General features: G+C 62.6%; 9 protein-coding genes across 9 annotated transcripts; 4 read left to right on the forward strand and 5 right to left on the reverse strand.

Moving 5' to 3' along the window:
* Positions 1-463: 463 nt before the first annotated feature.
* On the reverse strand, positions 464-2,530 carry OSTLU_27395 (predicted protein; the record flags this gene model as incomplete). Its single annotated transcript, XM_001421378.1, has 1 exon — positions 464-2,530. One exon carries the CDS (start codon positions 2,528-2,530, stop codon positions 464-466), a length of 2,067 nt encoding a protein of 688 aa, XP_001421415.1.
* A 1,708-nt stretch (positions 2,531-4,238) lies between these two features.
* On the reverse strand, positions 4,239-5,606 carry OSTLU_43238 (predicted protein; the record flags this gene model as incomplete). The annotated part of the gene is made up of 1 exon (XM_001421379.1): positions 4,239-5,606. A coding segment is annotated over one exon (1,368 nt), but the record flags the coding sequence as incomplete, so codon positions are not given.
* Positions 5,607-5,683: 77 nt separating this feature from the next.
* On the forward strand, positions 5,684-6,623 carry OSTLU_27397 (predicted protein; the record flags this gene model as incomplete). Its single annotated transcript, XM_001421193.1, has 2 exons — positions 5,684-5,698; positions 5,817-6,623. 2 exons carry the CDS (start codon positions 5,684-5,686, stop codon positions 6,252-6,254), a joined length of 453 nt encoding a protein of 150 aa, XP_001421230.1. The 3' UTR covers positions 6,255-6,623.
* Positions 6,624-6,734: 111 nt separating this feature from the next.
* OSTLU_8673 (predicted protein) lies at positions 6,735-7,016 on the reverse strand (the record flags this gene model as incomplete). Its single annotated transcript, XM_001421380.1, has 1 exon — positions 6,735-7,016. A coding segment is annotated over one exon (282 nt), but the record flags the coding sequence as incomplete, so codon positions are not given.
* A 149-nt stretch (positions 7,017-7,165) lies between these two features.
* OSTLU_25493 (predicted protein) lies at positions 7,166-9,350 on the forward strand (the record flags this gene model as incomplete). The annotated part of the gene is made up of 1 exon (XM_001421194.1): positions 7,166-9,350. The coding sequence occupies exon 1, from the start codon at positions 7,191-7,193 to the stop codon at positions 9,348-9,350; it is 2,160 nt and encodes a 719-aa protein (XP_001421231.1). The 5' UTR covers positions 7,166-7,190.
* Positions 9,351-9,523: 173 nt separating this feature from the next.
* Positions 9,524-11,871, reverse strand: RPL5A (Ribosomal protein L5A, component of cytosolic 80S ribosome and 60S large subunit; the record flags this gene model as incomplete). The annotated part of the gene is made up of 4 exons (XM_001421381.1): positions 11,722-11,871; positions 11,320-11,439; positions 10,672-11,052; positions 9,524-10,329 (listed from the first exon to the last, which is right to left on the reverse strand). Exons 3-4 carry the CDS (start codon positions 10,766-10,768, stop codon positions 9,524-9,526), a joined length of 903 nt encoding a protein of 300 aa, XP_001421418.1. The 5' UTR covers positions 10,769-11,052; positions 11,320-11,439; positions 11,722-11,871.
* A 583-nt stretch (positions 11,872-12,454) lies between these two features.
* Positions 12,455-13,337, forward strand: RPL27aA (Ribosomal protein L27aA, component of cytosolic 80S ribosome and 60S large subunit; the record flags this gene model as incomplete). The annotated part of the gene is made up of 2 exons (XM_001421195.1): positions 12,455-12,465; positions 12,904-13,337. The coding sequence occupies 2 exons, from the start codon at positions 12,455-12,457 to the stop codon at positions 13,334-13,336; spliced, it is 444 nt and encodes a 147-aa protein (XP_001421232.1). The 3' UTR covers position 13,337.
* A 162-nt stretch (positions 13,338-13,499) lies between these two features.
* OSTLU_27403 (predicted protein) lies at positions 13,500-14,096 on the forward strand (the record flags this gene model as incomplete). The annotated part of the gene is made up of 1 exon (XM_001421196.1): positions 13,500-14,096. One exon carries the CDS (start codon positions 13,500-13,502, stop codon positions 14,094-14,096), a length of 597 nt encoding a protein of 198 aa, XP_001421233.1.
* A 90-nt stretch (positions 14,097-14,186) lies between these two features.
* OSTLU_42946 (predicted protein) lies at positions 14,187-15,560 on the reverse strand (the record flags this gene model as incomplete). The annotated part of the gene is made up of 1 exon (XM_001421382.1): positions 14,187-15,560. A coding segment is annotated over one exon (1,374 nt), but the record flags the coding sequence as incomplete, so codon positions are not given.
* Between the last annotated feature and the right edge of the window lie 615 nt (positions 15,561-16,175).

Raw genomic sequence — 16,175 nt, forward strand, 5'->3', positions numbered from 1 at the left:
ACAAGTGCGGTCAGACCGGTCATTTTGCGGCAGCCTGCCCGAGCGGTGGCGGCGGCGGCGGCGGTGCGTCGTACAACCAATTCAATGGCAACGGCGGCGGTGGCGGCTTCAACAACAACGCTCCGAAGAAGGGCGCTTGCCACAAGTGCGGCGGAGAGGGACACTGGGCGCGCGACTGTCCGAACGCGGCCTACATGGGCAACGGCAACGGCGGTAATCAACCGGTGCACAACGGCAACGGCTACGGTGGTGGCGGCTACGGTGGCGGCGGCGGCGGCTACGGTGGCGGCGGCGGCGGCTACGGCGGCGGCGGCGGCGGCTACGGCGGCGGCGGCGGCGGTTACGGCGGTGGTGGCTACGGCGGCGGTGGTTTTTAAAATCAGATCACGAACAAACGCACGAACGCACGAATAGATGACACGCGCATGTAACATGAACGAACGAATACAACAAATTACAAACACTATTCGTCGACGAGCGGAAGCGCGTCTCTCGAACGGATGGCTGGAAGCATAGCCGGAATCAAGTTCAGGTAATCTTCCAACAGTCCTGTCGTGGTGATGAACTGCCACGTGAAGAAGGCCATGACGAGTGATACGAAAAGCGTGGCGACGAAAGCGCGCTCGCGGAAACCCGAACGCCGGATCATAGCGATCGTCGTTGCCATGACGGGATGAATCGTCATTCTGAAGTAGAACATCGGATAGAAAACGACGAGCGCGACGGAGTACACGGCCAAGTGTCTCAAGTACTGACGACGCTGTGACCCAGACATTTGCTGCCACGTAAGACCTCGCCACGAGCCCGCTAAAGCTCGTCGCGGCGGTCTTGGAACGAAAGGTTCATGCTTGCACTTGACGCAGTGACACTTACCACCCACGATGCAACGAGGCAAGATGTGGGGCGAAAACTTTTCATGCAGCTTTTCGATGCCATCGTCGTCCGCTTGGTAAATCAAAATGCGTCCCTTTGTGCTACTACTCACGACCTCGAGTAATATTTGCAACGCACGTCTCATGAGCCACCACACATTGATGCAATGCACCTCGCACGCCAGCTCCGGGTAGTTGGCGTCGAGCGTCACGAGAGTCGTGGCGACGAGGGAAATCGGAAGCGAAGTCAAATCGATACCCGAGCAATCGACGAGCGCCACCAAACGACCTCGCATGACACCATTTGACTTCTTCAACCGCATCCACTCCTGCTCGGCGTGCGTCATCACCGCGGCAACGACTTCGTCCAAGCCTTCCATGCCCACTGCGTCCATGGCGGCTCGAAGTCTCAGCACGAGTTGATAACCGCCGCTCCAGCTTTGCTTCGGACCGTGAATGTATACCACGTTCTCAAACTGCTTCAGCTTGGCGTCGGTCAAGAACTCATACCTTCTGCGCCATTGCAACGATCGTTCCACGGCTTGCGCCGCGGCGGACGTGTGCTTCCACTGTAACAAGAAAGCCGCGAGTTGGGTGTCGGTGAACTTGGCTCTCGCGGTCGGCGAGAGTTTATTTTTCAAAGCGTGAATCTCGTATTCGCGGGGAATTAACAGTGCGTTCCCGTATCCAGTATCTGTCGCCACCACACCAGTGTACACGGCGGCTGGCAGTCGTTGTAATCTATTCATTCCGCCCTTGACCCAACCGACGGGGCGCAGCAGCGCGTGCCTTTGCCTATGGCTTTCGGCGTACTCTCTCGATTGATTGATGCTCTCGTCGTCGCTCTCTTCATCGCTACCTATGTCTTCGTCACTGGCGTACTCTCCGTTCGTCCCCGTTCCCGATCCACGTCGACGCCTTCGTCTGTTCCTAGCCCCCGTGAATCGCGCGATGGTGCTCAGCTGTCCCTCCGCGTGCCGCATCGCGTACAGCACGTCCCTCGGCAACGTCTCCTCCAAAACCTCCCACGCCTCGTTCACCGCCGCCCTATACGAACTCACCTCATTCTTCACCTTATTCTTCGCCAACAACTTCCCCAACCGCTTCGCGTGTCGCTGCAGCTTTATCCGCACCGCCGGAATCTTGCACACGCGCGCCGCCATTTTCGCAAACTTCCGCACGAAACATTTATACGGCGCCGACGCCGCGACGAGCAGCGCCACGCGTCCCGTGATCGTCGGCAGCGGCTTACTCGACGCCAGCCCCTTCGTCATCGTCGCCAACGCCTTGACGACGAGCGTTTCGATCCTTCGTCTTCGCGTCCCGACCGCGTTCGCCTTTAAAAATCCCAACGTTCGTCGTCCGCGGTGGTTGACGCGATACATCTCTCCCGCGCACACGCACGCCGCGACCAGCGGGCCGCGTCGTCGTCGGGCTTTGCGCAGCCAGACGACTCGCGCGGCGTAGCTCGCGAACTGCGCCGTGGGCGTCGTCGCGCGGTACAATTCGCGCGCGACCGCCGCCGTGGACGCCGTCGCGAGCGCGACGGCACCGCGACCGAGCGGGCGCGTCGTCGCGCGCGCGACGACGCGAACGGCGACCTCAGCGGTAGCACCATCGTCCGCGCGCGTCGACGACGCGCCGGACGACGGCGTCATGACGCGCGTCGACGACTGACGCGGCGCGCGCCGAACGCGCCGCGCGGCGACGCCGCGAGCGACGAACGACGCGCCGCGAGATCACGCGAAACGACGCCGCGATAACGCTACGACGAATACATCGAATAAATAGACGCGCCTACGAATCTACGAATCGCGATCGCCGCTCGAATCGCGATCGCCCGCCTCGAGCGCGCCCGTCAACATCGCGCGCCGAAGCGTCAAGTTATCCTCGCGCGTCCGGTCGATCGCCTCAGCCTTCATCCAATCGTAATCGAATCCCTCGGCATCGCACGCCAGCACTTTTCTCGTCTCGATGATTCGCACGGCGACGAGTCGGTAATCCAGCTCTTCGTGCGCCATGAGTTCCGCCAACCACGCGCTCGCGTCGGCGCGCAGCGGCTTGGCGTGCAGGTAATCGATCCAGTTTCGGCGCCATCGGCGAGCGGTGTCGCGTCCCTGACATCTGGTCCAGGACGACGCGGACGGCGGACATGGTGAGGAGGTCGGCGAGCGCCTTGGCGGCCTTTCGCGGCGGCGTGAGACCGTCGAAGTCGACGGTGGCGAAGAAGTCCGCGCCGAGGGCGTCGTCGTCGTCGGCGGCGGCGCGCGCGCGAGGCGAGGCGCGCGCGCGCGCGCGAGCGCGCGCGACGCGACCGGACGTGGACGCAGCGGCGGCGCTCGCGGCGGCGCTCGCGCGCATGACGGCGCGGCGCGCGCGGGTGTGAGGAGGACGCGCGGTCGACGCGCGCGAGCGGGACGCGAGGGGCGTCGGTTGACGTCGGTTCAGCGCGAAAGGTGCGTCGATTCAACAGACGAGCGGGCTGGCCGGAGCGGCGGGACGGAGCAAAAGGAGCGTCGCGCACAGAGCGACGAGACCGAGCTCGGTGGACGTCAACAGGGACGGGATGTGGGCGGCGCCGGCGTCGACGACGGCGGAGACGACGTTCGCGAGCGAGGCGCCGGACGCGAGGAGAGCGCGGCTGTCGGCGCCGACGATGGCGTAGAAGACGACCCAGGGCGCCATACCGAATGCGGTTCCGGCGACGATGGCGCGGATGGGGACTTGAGTGAGACCCAGGAGGTAGTTGGTGACCGTGAACGGGGCGTGCGGGAGGAGACGCATCAACGAAACTTTGGAGGCTTGCACGAGGGCGTCGCCGTCGCCGCTCACGGCGCGGTTCACCTTTTTCAACTGCGCCGCGATCGATCGACGCGCGGGCGCACCGATGCCCGTTTGCTGCGCCAAGTCATCGCTGATTTGCCTATACCCTCGAGCGCGGCTCGCGCTCGCGGAGATGGCGGCGGCGCACACGGCGGCGCATAAACCGAGCGCCGCGCCGTACGCGGGACCAAAAAATAAGCCAGCCATGATGAACAAAGGCTGCGTAGGAACGAATGGAATTATCGCCGCGAGCGTGGTGATCGCGGTGAGGCACAATGGCGCGAGCACGGGACCAGCTTTACTGATCGCGGACTCGGCGACGTTGAGCCAGCTCGTCGCTCCGAACGCGGCCTTGACTTTGGTCGCCGTGGCGATCGGACCGGCTTGTCTCGCGTAAACCAGCGCGCTCACGGCGGCGGCGAAGATGGCGACTTGCAAAATGTGTTGACCACTGATCAAAAAGTCAAACACAGCCACCGCGCGTCGGCGAATACCGATGGCTTTGATCGCCTTGCGCAAGTTTCGCAACTTGAAAAATCGCTCCAACCCTTTCGAGTACTGGTTCTCTCGGAGATTTCTATTGGACGACATCCATCCCCACTTTTCGACGTCTGCGCGACTTGCCGCACCCATGCGTTGGCGTTCGCTGTCGTTCTCGAGCAACATCTTGACGTGCTCGGCGGCTTTGTCGTAGTCGTACTCGGGGTAGAGCAAGCCGACGTCGCCCGGATTGGTGAGGATATCGAGTAAGCCACCGGCGGCGACGGCAACGACGGGTACGCCCGAAGCCATGGACTCCATGACGACAAAACCGAGCGTCTCACTCGGGCTCGGCATGACGAACACGTCCAAAGACGCGTACGCTGCGGACAAATCGTCTCCCGTGATCATCCCCGTGAAAACTGTATTCGTTCCGGCAAAGTGCTCCTCGAGCCTTTTACGTTCGGGTCCGTCTCCGATGATGGCCAAATTCACGTTCGACGGTAATTTTGCGAGAATATCTTTGAGATCTCCCAAGCGCTTTTCCGCGCCGAGGCGTCCGACGCACCCGATGATCGGACCGTCGCGACCGCCGCTCAGACGCTTGCGCATCTCCTCGCTCTTAAAGCTCGGATTGAACGCCACCGTGTCCACGCCCTTGTCCCAGACTTGCAAATTTTTACACCCTTCTCCTCTCAACTCGTTCTCCAGAATGCTCGAAGTCACCAACGTCGTCGACGCGTAGCCGTTCCAAAACCGAATCAAGTCCCACATCGGCTTGACCAACCCCGCCCACGTGTACCTCGGAATGTAGTGCGGAATGTGCGTGTGATACGACTCCACGAGCGGTATATCCATCGCCTTACAGTACGTCATCGCCCCAAAAATCATCCCTCCCGGCACCGCGCAGTGCACCAAGTCCGGTTTATTCTCCTTAAACTCCCGCCACACCCGTCCGTCGAGCCCGAACGAGCACAGCAGCGTGTCCGTCCCGTAAAACGGCAGCACGAACCCTCTCAACCCGATCACCTTCGCCCCGTGATACTCCTTCGGCGGATCGCGATCGGGCGTGATCACCACCACGTCGTCTCCCATCTCTCGCAGGTTCTCGATCAATCGCAGGAATCGATTCTTCATCCCGCTCACGTGCGAAAACGGGCTCGGCTCCACGAAGATGGCCACGCGTCGTTTCGGTCGCGCGTCCGTCGTCGCCGTCGCCGTCGCGGTCGTTCGCGTCGTCGCGCGTCGCCTCGCGACGACCACCGCGGCGTTCCGCGTCGCCGTCGAGCGCGCGTCCGCGCGTCCCGCGTCGCCGTCGCGTCGTTTCGGTCGGAATATACCACCGCCCGTCGTCGTCGTCGTCGTCGCGCGCGTCGTCGTCGTCGTCGTCGCGCGCCGCGGTCGCGCCGACGCTCGAGGCGCGCGCGTCATCGCGCGCGTCGCGAACCTCGCGTCCATCGTCGCGGGCGTCGGCGCGAGCCCCCGCGCGTCCCGCACTGCCGCGCGCGATGGACGCCCCCGACGTCGGCGCTCGCGATCGACCGCGCGGCGGTCGACCGCATCGCGCGCGCCGCGACGCTGTCGACGCTCGCGGGCGCGCTCGCGGGCGCGGCGCTGGCGCTGCGACGACGCCGACCGCAGGCGGTGGCGCCGACGCACGCCGTCGCGGGCGCGGCGAACGTCGGCGCGTGCGGCGCGGCGCACGCGACGACGCTCGAGGCGCTGGACAGACGGCCGGACGCGCGAGGCGCGACGACGCACGCCGTCGCGGGCGCGTGCGTCGGGACGGGCGCGGCGTGGGTGAGGTGGGGACGACGCGCGGCGACGGCGGGCGCGGCGTGCGGCGCGGCGGCGGCGGGCGGCGCGAGGGCGTGCGCGACGGCGCTCGAGGGCGCGGGAGAGCGCGGGTACGAGTTCCCGAGGTGGTTTCCGGTGCAAATCGTGCGAGAGGAGGGGCGCGAGGACGAGCTGCTGGCGCTTATGGGGCGGGCGCAGCGAGGCGAGCTGTCGGCGGAGGACGAGGCGAGGACGCGGGACGCGTACGCGCGGTGGAAGATGCGTCGAGCGGGGAGAGGGTAGAGGCGCGCGCGGCGAAGCGGTGAAGTGGAAAAGTTAGCGTAGAATACAATCGCGATCGGCGAACGTCGGTCGAGACGCGACGCGACGCGACGCGCGCGCGCGCGAGGCTCAAATCATCGAAGGCGGCGTCGCGCCGAGAGACGCTAAACGTTTGAGCATGTCTCGCCCGAAACTCCCCGGCGAGTCGTCGCGCGCCAGAGGCACCGAAATTTCAAACGGGAAGCTCACGACGTCGCTCGTCGTCACCGGCGGCACGTGCGCCTTCATCTCGTTCACCAATCCCAGCACGTGTCGCTGCGTCCCGACGACTTGGTCTCGCAGCGCCTCCCGCGCGCGCGCGCGCTCCGTCTCGTCCAACTCCTCACCCCTAAAAATCTCCAATCCGATCCTCCACTGTTCCCAGTACCCATTCGCCGCGCGCGCTTCCTCCCGTCGCGTTCGTCCGCCGCTCAGCGCCTCTCGCAGCGCGCCGCCGCGTCTCGGCTTGTCCCGCTCGCGCTCGTAAAAGCTCACCGCCACGTCCGCCTCCCCGCCTCCCGTCTTCAGCGCCCATCGCACGAGGGCGTTTATCTTCTCCTCTATCTTCCCGTCCACCGCGCCGTCGCCGCACGCGACGTAGTGCACGTCCACGCGCTCGCATCGCGCGTCCCGAGGCGCGCAGCATCCGAGCGCGCGCGCGAAGACGATCGTGTGCAGCAGCGCCGAGAGCACGTCGCGCACCTGCGACAGCTCGCATCGCAGCGGCGGCAGCGCGAACACCTCCCGCGCCCGCATGCGCGCGCGCGTCGACGCGCGCCGCGATGCGCGGTCGCGGCGCGGTCGCATCGCGATTCCGTCGCCACCGCGGCGTAACACTATAAAACGCGCGGACGCGACGACGCCGACGGTGTCGCGCCGCAGAAGACGACGCGCGCGACGCGACGCGACGCGAGCGGCATGGACGAGCGAGCGGCGCTGCTCTCGCGCGCGGTCGCGGACGCGGAGGAGCGGACGCGCGCGGAAACGCGCGGGCGCGCGCGCGCGCGAGGGAAAGATGGGAAAGTCTCGACGTCGCGATCGGACGACGACGACGACGCGGTGCTCGAAAGAAGCGCGGGACGGGGTCGACGGACGCGGGCGATGATGGTGACGATCGGACTGGCGTGCGCGGTGGGATTGGCGGCGCTCGGGGCGCGGACGCGCGGCGGAGACGGCGGACTTTTGGGCGGGCGCGGCGCGAGCGACGGCGCGGCGACGAAACGGGGCGAGCGCGGACGTTCGTCGCGCGCGAAGACTTCGACCGGGGGCGCGCGCGCGAGTGTGGATTTAACGGCGGAGACGGAGAGCCGGGAGGTTGTGCGCGTCGCGGGCGTGGAGGACTTCACGGCGAGCGATTCGCGATTGGCGGGTTACAGCAAGCTCGAGGTCGCGGACGCCATCAAGCACGCCGTGGAGTTTGTGAAGAAGGAGCAGTTGGAGGAAAAGCGACTTGAAGCGAAAACGTCGTCTGACGTGGGCGGGCTCGGCTCGGATGAGATCCCGGATGAGGATACCTGGGGCACGCCGATGCACCTGATGGCGAGACCGGGCGCGGCGAAGGACAGAGACGCGCTCAAGGTGACGCTGAGCAAGCTGCTGACGACGCACGACGTTGAATTGGTGTCAAAGAACGTCAAAATCACCGCCAGTGTAAATCCGAAGAAATGGCCTGATGGCTTAGATCGCGCGGTGTACGCGCTCAAGTCGGTTTTTGAAATCCTCGGAGGCGACTACTTGCACCCGGATTTCTCCCTATTGAAAGGTTTGGACTGGATCGAAGCGCCGAACTCGCGTGATTTAGACGGTAAGATCGCCGGTGCATGGGGCGCGCTCTCTAATCACGTCGGCACACTCTTCGGTCACATGTACCAGTGGCAGCTCGCCAAGGATTCGATGAACAAGGCCACCATCATCGTCGACAGCGACGGCCTCGCGCCGACAAAGCTCGGGGTGCCGGTGTCGTCGTTCGGGGCCATCATAGACAACGTGCCGGCGGAGTACGATATCATCTTACTCAACACTTATCCCGATGTCGAGAACTCGCACACGGTCGCGGAATTTCCCGATCACAGAGGGCACGACCTCAAGCTCACAACTTGGAAATCGCCCGGGCACACCGGCTTGAGCACTTACATAATCTCGTCGTCGTTCCCGGATAGAGTGTTCGCGTACGCCGCACAGAAGGGTGCGGGCTACTTAGACTCTTGGATTGTCGATGATTTGTGCACTCGTAAAGTATGCGATGACGATGGAGAAATTGTCGGCATGGGCGCAATCACGGCGAGCCAGCCTTTGCTGCGATGCTACCGAGCACACGGGGTCATTGAAACGCATCACGACAAGCAGAGCGACCAAGCGACGACTGTGATCGCTGAGAACGTGGAAGCAAACACGACCACTGTGCTAGCGACTGGTAAGTTGGTTGGCGATCACAAACACGCGACGAAGGAAGACGACAAACCGGGCAAGGCCAAGGGGGTGTCTGACGACTCGCTCAAGAAAGTCATGGACGAGACTTTGGACGAAGACTCTGAGCGGCGTGCCAGTCAGAAGAAGTCTTCACACCATGACAACGACTCCGATCATTCGTCGAAGGAGTCTTCGAACAAGGATTCCGACGCCGACGCGAAAAAATCAAAGCACGCGCATGTCCACGAAGCCGCTGCGCTCGAGGCGAGTCTCGGCGTGACGCCCTTTGCTCGCGAGTCTCACGCGACGAAGCCGACCGGGTTAACGAGCGATTTCATCTTCGATTCAATGCACGAGCTCAACGCTGAGCATGGATCTTTGATTCACAAGAAGTTTTCCTTGTTGCACAAGCATCAGCACGAGCGCGAGCGCGTTGAGGCGATGATAAAGCGTCTTCATGACCTGAGGGCGTCGGGCAAGGAGGCGACAGCTCAGGACATCTTGAGCGCGGTACCGACGGAGGAAGAACCGATCGCGGAACCGATCGTAGAACCCATCGCCGTGGTGCCTCAGAGCGTGGTAGAGCCGGCGCGCAAAGAAGAATTCGAGGCGAAGAAGCCGGCGCCCGAGGCTGACGCAGAAGTCGGCAACTTTCTGACGGGGCTCTGATCTAGCGTAAACAAAATTTTAATGAGCGAAATGTAGCGAAATAATAGGAATTACTGAATGTTTGGTCGCGGTGAGGTCATTACAACCGCGTGACGCGTCACAAAGTGACGCATCTCGCGACAAACGAAGACTATATGGTGTCTACGCGTCGGTGACGTGAAACACGACAACGCTTACGCGGCCGCACGAAGAGCTTCGAGCTTGGCCTTGAGGTTGGCCTTCTTCTCTTCGTACGTGAGCTTCGGAAGCTTGAACAGACGCCCAGCGTCCGCCGGCTTCACGCGTTCCTTCTTCTCGTGGACGGGGTCTTCGCGAATGGCATCGAGGACGTCCTCCATGGCGTCTTCGAGCTCAGTCGGGTCGAAGTCCGCGGCCAAGTACTTGGCAAACTGCTGTTCGAACTTTTCCGGTTCCTCCTCTTGCAGCTCTTCCGCGTACTCGGCGACAACACCACCCTTGATGTATCGCTCGAGAGTGTCCGGATCGTGGGACTTGTCTTGGAGATCGTACCCAGCGAATCGCTTTTCGTTGTGCGGAATGTCCAACCCGCCGTCCACCGCACCCTTGAGCGCAGCGAACACTCGCGCGCCGGTCGACGTTCGCACCAAACCGGTGTCCAAGAAGCACTTGAACGGGCGCGCTTCCTCATCACCTTGTTCAACGTGGTAATCCTCCCCGAGGTCCTCCGTCTTACCCTCGTACGCATCCGCCAAGCCGTACTTCGTCAACAGTCGTCGCGCGCACAGCAACCCGGTCGCGTACGTCGCGGCGTAGTTCGTCAAACCCGCCTTCATCCCGTACTTCGGCAACTCGTGCGAGTACGCGGACGCGATGCACACGTCACCCGCGAGCGTGGCGTAGACAACTTGGCAAATCACATCGCGGTTCGTAAAGCGCACGACGAATCGGTACTTCGGCGAGTTGTACTTGTTCTTGTCCTGCGTGATCAAGCGCTGACGAGCGTAGTAATCCGTCTTGCCTGCGAGCGCGAAAACGTCCCGCGTCCAGCGCGAGCGCGTGATTTAAATCGTCAGTCCACACTCTGCGCGCTCGCACGCCCGCGCGCGCGTCGCGCGCGCGCTCGTTCGCGCCCGCGCGCGCGGTGCCGAAAAACCCTCGAGCGCGCCACCGCGCGGACATCGATGCGCCCCACGTCGCCGCGCCGCGCGCGCGCGCGATCGCACGCGTTCGAAACGAAGCATACGAATCATCCGCATCGAACGACGCGATCGACGCCGTCTCGACGGCGTCGACGCGTCGGTCGCGGCGCGATGATCGTCGCGCGATCGAGAAAGCCCTAAACGCGATGCCGAAGACGTACCAGCGCGGCGACGCGCGAACTTGACTTGGAAGCGCGAGAAGTACGCGTTGGTCTTCGCCACGGATTGGGACTTGCGTTTGACTTTTCTGCGACCCATGGTTGCGTCGTGTGACACGCGAGGCGCGCGCGTCGAAAAGACGGAGCGCGACGGGCGGGGCGTGGCATCGTGCGCGCGAGGATGGTGTGGTCCGTGTTTGTAGTTTACGATTTTGTTCCAAAGGCGTACTGCTACAGGCGCTCGCGCACGACGACGGGCACCGTTCGCTCGCCCACGGGTTCGCCGCGAATGAAGAGCGGAATGTCGTACTCGCCGAAATCTACGATCGGGCGCTCGAGCATGAGCGCGCCAGGGGTAAGATTGAGGGATTTCTGACGTCGAATCTGGAGAGAGACGAAGGCGCGGCGGTGAGTCTTCGCGAGGGTAGAAATCAAACAAACGCCGGGTGTCGGCGGTGCTCGACGGTCGTCGTCGTCGGTGTCGTCGTCGCGTCAGAATAATGTCTCCTCACGGGTTATAGGCATGAATCCGTCCATTCAGACGGAGGCGCGATGCTATCAGGTGACAATTTCTCTTCACTCGCGAACGAAGACGAGACGAGACGAGATGAGAATCGAATCGACGGAGCGCGCGTCAGTCGAATCACGCACCTCTTCAACGATATTTTCCCGCGTCACCGCGATGCGAGGTTTCCCAGTTTTCTTGTCCTTAATTCTTCTAAAAGCGATCGCCGGTTCCGCGGTGAGCATCTTCATCACCGTGGCGCGTTCCTGCGAGTACGTACGATCGTCGTCGGCGTCAGTCCTAGCGCCATTGGCGTTTTGATTCATCGTCATGATTGACGACGTGCGACGTTCGCGCGCCAGATACTTTGCTCAGACAGCCAAGGGAAACGTTTTGTAAACACCGGAGCCGAAACTCGAATCTTCAGAAACTCTAGTCCGTAGAAAGTTCCAGTCATCATCGCAGGCGTATCAAATGCCTCGACTTCGTCAGCGTCGTCATCACGGCGACGGCTACTCGATCATTTCTCCCATCGCGTCGCTACGTACCTTGCGTTTGTGTTCCTCCTCTTGCGCCGTCGCCGCGGCTTCGTCTCCGTCCTCCCCCCCCGCCTCGATTCGCGCCCTCTCCCGCGCCGCCAACCGCTCGCGCGCCGCCGCTAACTTCTCCGCATTCACATACGTCGCCAACTTCCCCGGCACGAGATGATTCCTCGCCCGTCCCGGCCGCACGTGCGCGACCTCGTCGACGTCGCCGAGCCCGCTCACCGGCGCCCTCAGAATCACCTCCACCCTCCGGTTCGCCTTCTTCCACCACCGCCGCTCGACGCGCATCGACGCCGGCATCACCCCAGCCTCCCCCACGCGCGCGCTCGCGCTCGACGCGATCGACAGCGCGCGCGCGCGCCCCGGCACCGTCGAACCTCCCGTCGGCGCGCGCGCCTCCACCGCGCGCTCGCCGAGCGCCCGCGCGAGCGCGCGCGTCGCGCGTCGCGTCGCGTCGCGCGCGCGCGGTCCCCACATCGCGCGTCACGCGTTCGTCGCGCGCGCCGTCGCCGTCGCGCGCGCCGTCGTCGTCGCGCTCTGCCGCCGCGCGCGCCGATCGACCCACCGATCGATTCGTTTTCAATCGAACCTCGAGCGAGGTTCGCTCGCGCGCGCTCGATCGACGATCGTCGATCGACTCCGGGGCGTCGAACGCGGCCTCGCGGGGGCAGAGCGCGACGACGCCGCGCGCGCGATCCGTCTCTTTGCGACGCGCGAAAGCCGACGCTCTTTCGAGATGCCGACGAGGTGCGGGCGATGAAACGGCGAGCGATGCGATGCGTTCGATCGGGCGCGACGTCGCGGCGCGCGCGCGGTCGCGCGCGCGACGGGAGGGGCGAACGCGGCGTGGGACGCGATGGCGAGCCCTAGCGATCGGTGTGCGGCGTGGACGCGCCCGGGCGAGCGGCGCGAACGCGCGCGGGCGCTCGCGCGCGCGCGGTTGGGCGTGCGGGATTGCGATGCGTCGTTTCGAGGCGCGCGCGGGCGGGCGTGCGGGGGAGACGCGCGCGTTCGACGCGCGCGTTCGGCGCGTTCGGAGGCTTTAGGGTTTTTAGGAGGACTCGACGCGGGACGCGTCGCGGAGCGCGCGGCGCGGTGGTTCGCGCGATGGCGCGAGAGCGATGGAAAAACTTCGGAGAATCGTCGACTGACCGAGGACGTGTGTTTGTTTGCGCGCGCGATTAGGTTGCATAAGAACCGCAAGAAGCGCGGGCACGTGTCCGCGGGTCACGGCCGTATCGGTAAGCACCGCAAGCACCCGGCGGGTCGCGGTATGGCGGGTGGTCAACACCATCACAGAATTATGATGGATAAGTATCACCCGGGTTACTTCGGTAAGGTTGGTATGCGTCACTTCCACAAGCTCAAGAACCACTACCACTGCCCGACCATCAACATTGACAAGCTTTGGACGCTCGTCGGCGAGGAGAAGCGTGAGGAGTGCGCCAAGAACACGTCTCAAGCGCCGGTGATTGATCTCACTGATCACGGTATCTTCAAGCTTCTCGGTAAGGGTCAACTCCCGAGCCAACCGGTCGTGGTGAAGTGCCGTTACATTAGCAAACTCGCCGAAAAGAAGATCAAGGATGTCGGCGGCGCGTGCATTCTCACCGCGTAAAGGGCGTCTCTCGAATTCGGGTTCGTCTTCTGGGTAGTCTGGGATTAGTACCGCGCGTTGTTATGAGTAACATTCATCTCACGCGTTCATCAACCTAACCACATCCATCGAGCACGACTCCGCCCGCCTCACTCGTCGCCGCGCCGCGGAATATTCACTTCAAATGTACCACGTCCTCATCGCCGCTTTCGCCACCTGCGTCGCGTGCGAGCTCTTCGAGACCGAGAAAATCTACGCCACCGATGATTACGCGATCGCCAAGCGTCGCATCGAGCTCGCGCGCGAGCGCATCGCCGTCGCCGAGGCTCAAGTTCGCGAAAAAGGCGAACGGAAGAGCGCGCGTTTGGAGCAAGCGCAAGTCGCGCTCGTGCACGCCGAGCAAAAGATGAAACAGATGTGCATGGCCACGGGACGGACGTTCATGATCGTTACGTTCATCGGCGCCACGGCGGTCAGATGGTACTACTCGTACGCCGAACAAAAGACTGGGTTGCGACTGCCGTTCGCCGCGCCGATGCGCTGGGCGCTCGGAACTGGCGAAGACGAACGCGATTTAAATCCCACCGCGGCGTATTTCATCGTGACGTATCTCTGGCGCGTGGTGTTCGGGGATGTGCTGGGGCGTAAGACGAGACAGATCGAGGCGTATTGGAGCACAAAGGACACGGAACGTTACATGGCCGCGCATCGACAAACCTTCAACTCGTTGACTCGCGACTCTACGATGGCGGTGGCGCCAAAGGTGAAGAAAATGCGATGATCACGAACGCGTGTGATAGATTAGTAGATAGTTTTGTAGCCAGTTGAGCGCTTATTATTACATACGGCTTGGGAAAGGGGGAACAAATTATCAATCCTTGTCGAAGGAGGAGCTCACGGAGATTTCGCGTGAATCGTACTGGTCCAAATCGTCCGTGGGGTCGGCTTGAAGCAAGCTCGCGAATTCGTCCATGTCGATTTTACCGTTACCATCGATATCAGCCTCACGGATACACGCCTTGACGATGGCGGCGCGAACTGAATCGTTTGATTCGCTTGACTCTTCGAAAATCAATTGCGCCACTTCCTCGGCGTCAATTTGACCGCTATTGTCCTTGTCGAGAATGTTGAACGCACGCTCGACCCACTTGGGGTACTCACTCGTCTGTTCAATCTTTTCCCAATCCAACAGCGCGGCGATGAATTCGTTGACATCAATCAAACCGTCGCCAGACGTGTCCAACGAACCTAAGAGCTGCTTGCTCTCTCGCCCTGTGACGTCGTATCCAATCTCCCTCAACCCCACCTCGAGCTCGCCGAGCTCGACCATGTTATCACCTGAAGTGTCCAACTTCGCGAACAATGCTTTCAAGGTCTCGATGTCCGCATCTCGGGCTTGGGACAACGTCTTGATGTCGTCTTCGTCCTCGCTCAAGAGTTCTCGGGCGATGAGCCTGAGCACCGAACGCTTGAGCAAACCTTGAGTGGCGAAACGCTGCAGTCGAGCGACGACTTGACCGTCCAACGCGGAATCCTGCCCCTTTGCTGCCTTTGCCTTCCAACTCGCCGACGTCTGCGTGAGCCAGGGGTGAAGGAGCGCAGCGCGAGCTATCGGTCGGGCTTCAGGATCGCGATCGAGTAGTTTGCGCACAAAATCCTTCGCCTCGTCGCTCACTTGGGACCAGGGATCGGACTCGAGGTCAACTTCGTCCTCAAGAATAGCCCTAAACACTTCCTTGGCGTTCGGTCGAGCGTTGACTTTATCGATGAAAGGCAGACGCCCGCTCAAAAGTTGATAGGCGACGACGCCGGCGGACCACACATCGGCTTGACTGCCGTAGTTGCGTTCAATCACCTCGGGTGCCATGTAGCTCGGCGTTCCACATCGGCGCGCGAGCACTTCTCCTTTGGGGGGCAATTTACCCGCCAAACCGAAATCCGTGGCTTTGAGAGGCGAGTCGTCATCTTCGGTTTGGAACAAAAAGTTATCCGGTTTGATGTCGCGATAGATAATCCCCCGACTGTGGCATTGCACCGCCGTCCGCAGCACGCTCTTCACCAATTGCGCCGCCTTTTGCTCGCGATAATCATTAGAATCGTTCATAGAGATGCGATCGAGCAACTCTCCGCCCGAGCACAACTCCATGAGAAGATGTACGCACTCGTCGTCTTCAAACGCGTCGTAAAGGTACACCACGCTCAACGAAGCTCCGATGGTTTGCATCACCTCCACCTCGTTCCTCAGCTTGCCGTGATAATACTGCACCGCCGCTTTCGATGCCGGCGCAGTCTTCCACGGCGCCTTCTTCAGCGTCTTCAACGCGAACGCCTCCCCGGTTTTCTTGCTCGTCGCCTTGCGCACGACGCCGTACGACCCCGCCCCCAGCGGCTCCTCATCCAAGCTCGGCACGTCGTACAGCTCGTGCAGATCCCTACGAAACCCAAAATCTGGTTTTAACTCTTCATTCGTGAAATCATCGAACGGACTATCGATCGTATCCGCCACCTTCGGCGCCGGTCGTCTTCGCTCGCTCGGCGTCGCGCTCTTCTTCTTCTTCCCGCCCGCGCTCGCCTTCCCCTTCGACCCTTTATCGTCATTCTTCGCCAACCAATCGCTCAGAAACCCTCGTCGCACGACCTCTACCCCTCGTCGCGCGTCCGCGTCGCGTCGCGCGAGCCGCGTCGCCGCCGTCGACCGACCGCGCGCTTTATCTTCCCTTTTCCAACTTCCACCCCTCGCGATCGCGCGCGCGACCGCCGACGCCCGCGTCGTCGTCGCGCACCGCGTCGTCGTCATCTCGCACGACATTCGCGGCCGTCCGAGCTCGCGCTTCGCCCGCCGCGCGTCGCGCTTTCGCGT

This window comes from Ostreococcus lucimarinus, chromosome 14 (assembly GCF_000092065.1).
Source record: "Ostreococcus lucimarinus CCE9901 chromosome 14, complete sequence".
NCBI classification, from domain to species: domain Eukaryota; kingdom Viridiplantae; phylum Chlorophyta; class Mamiellophyceae; order Mamiellales; family Bathycoccaceae; genus Ostreococcus; species Ostreococcus sp. 'lucimarinus'.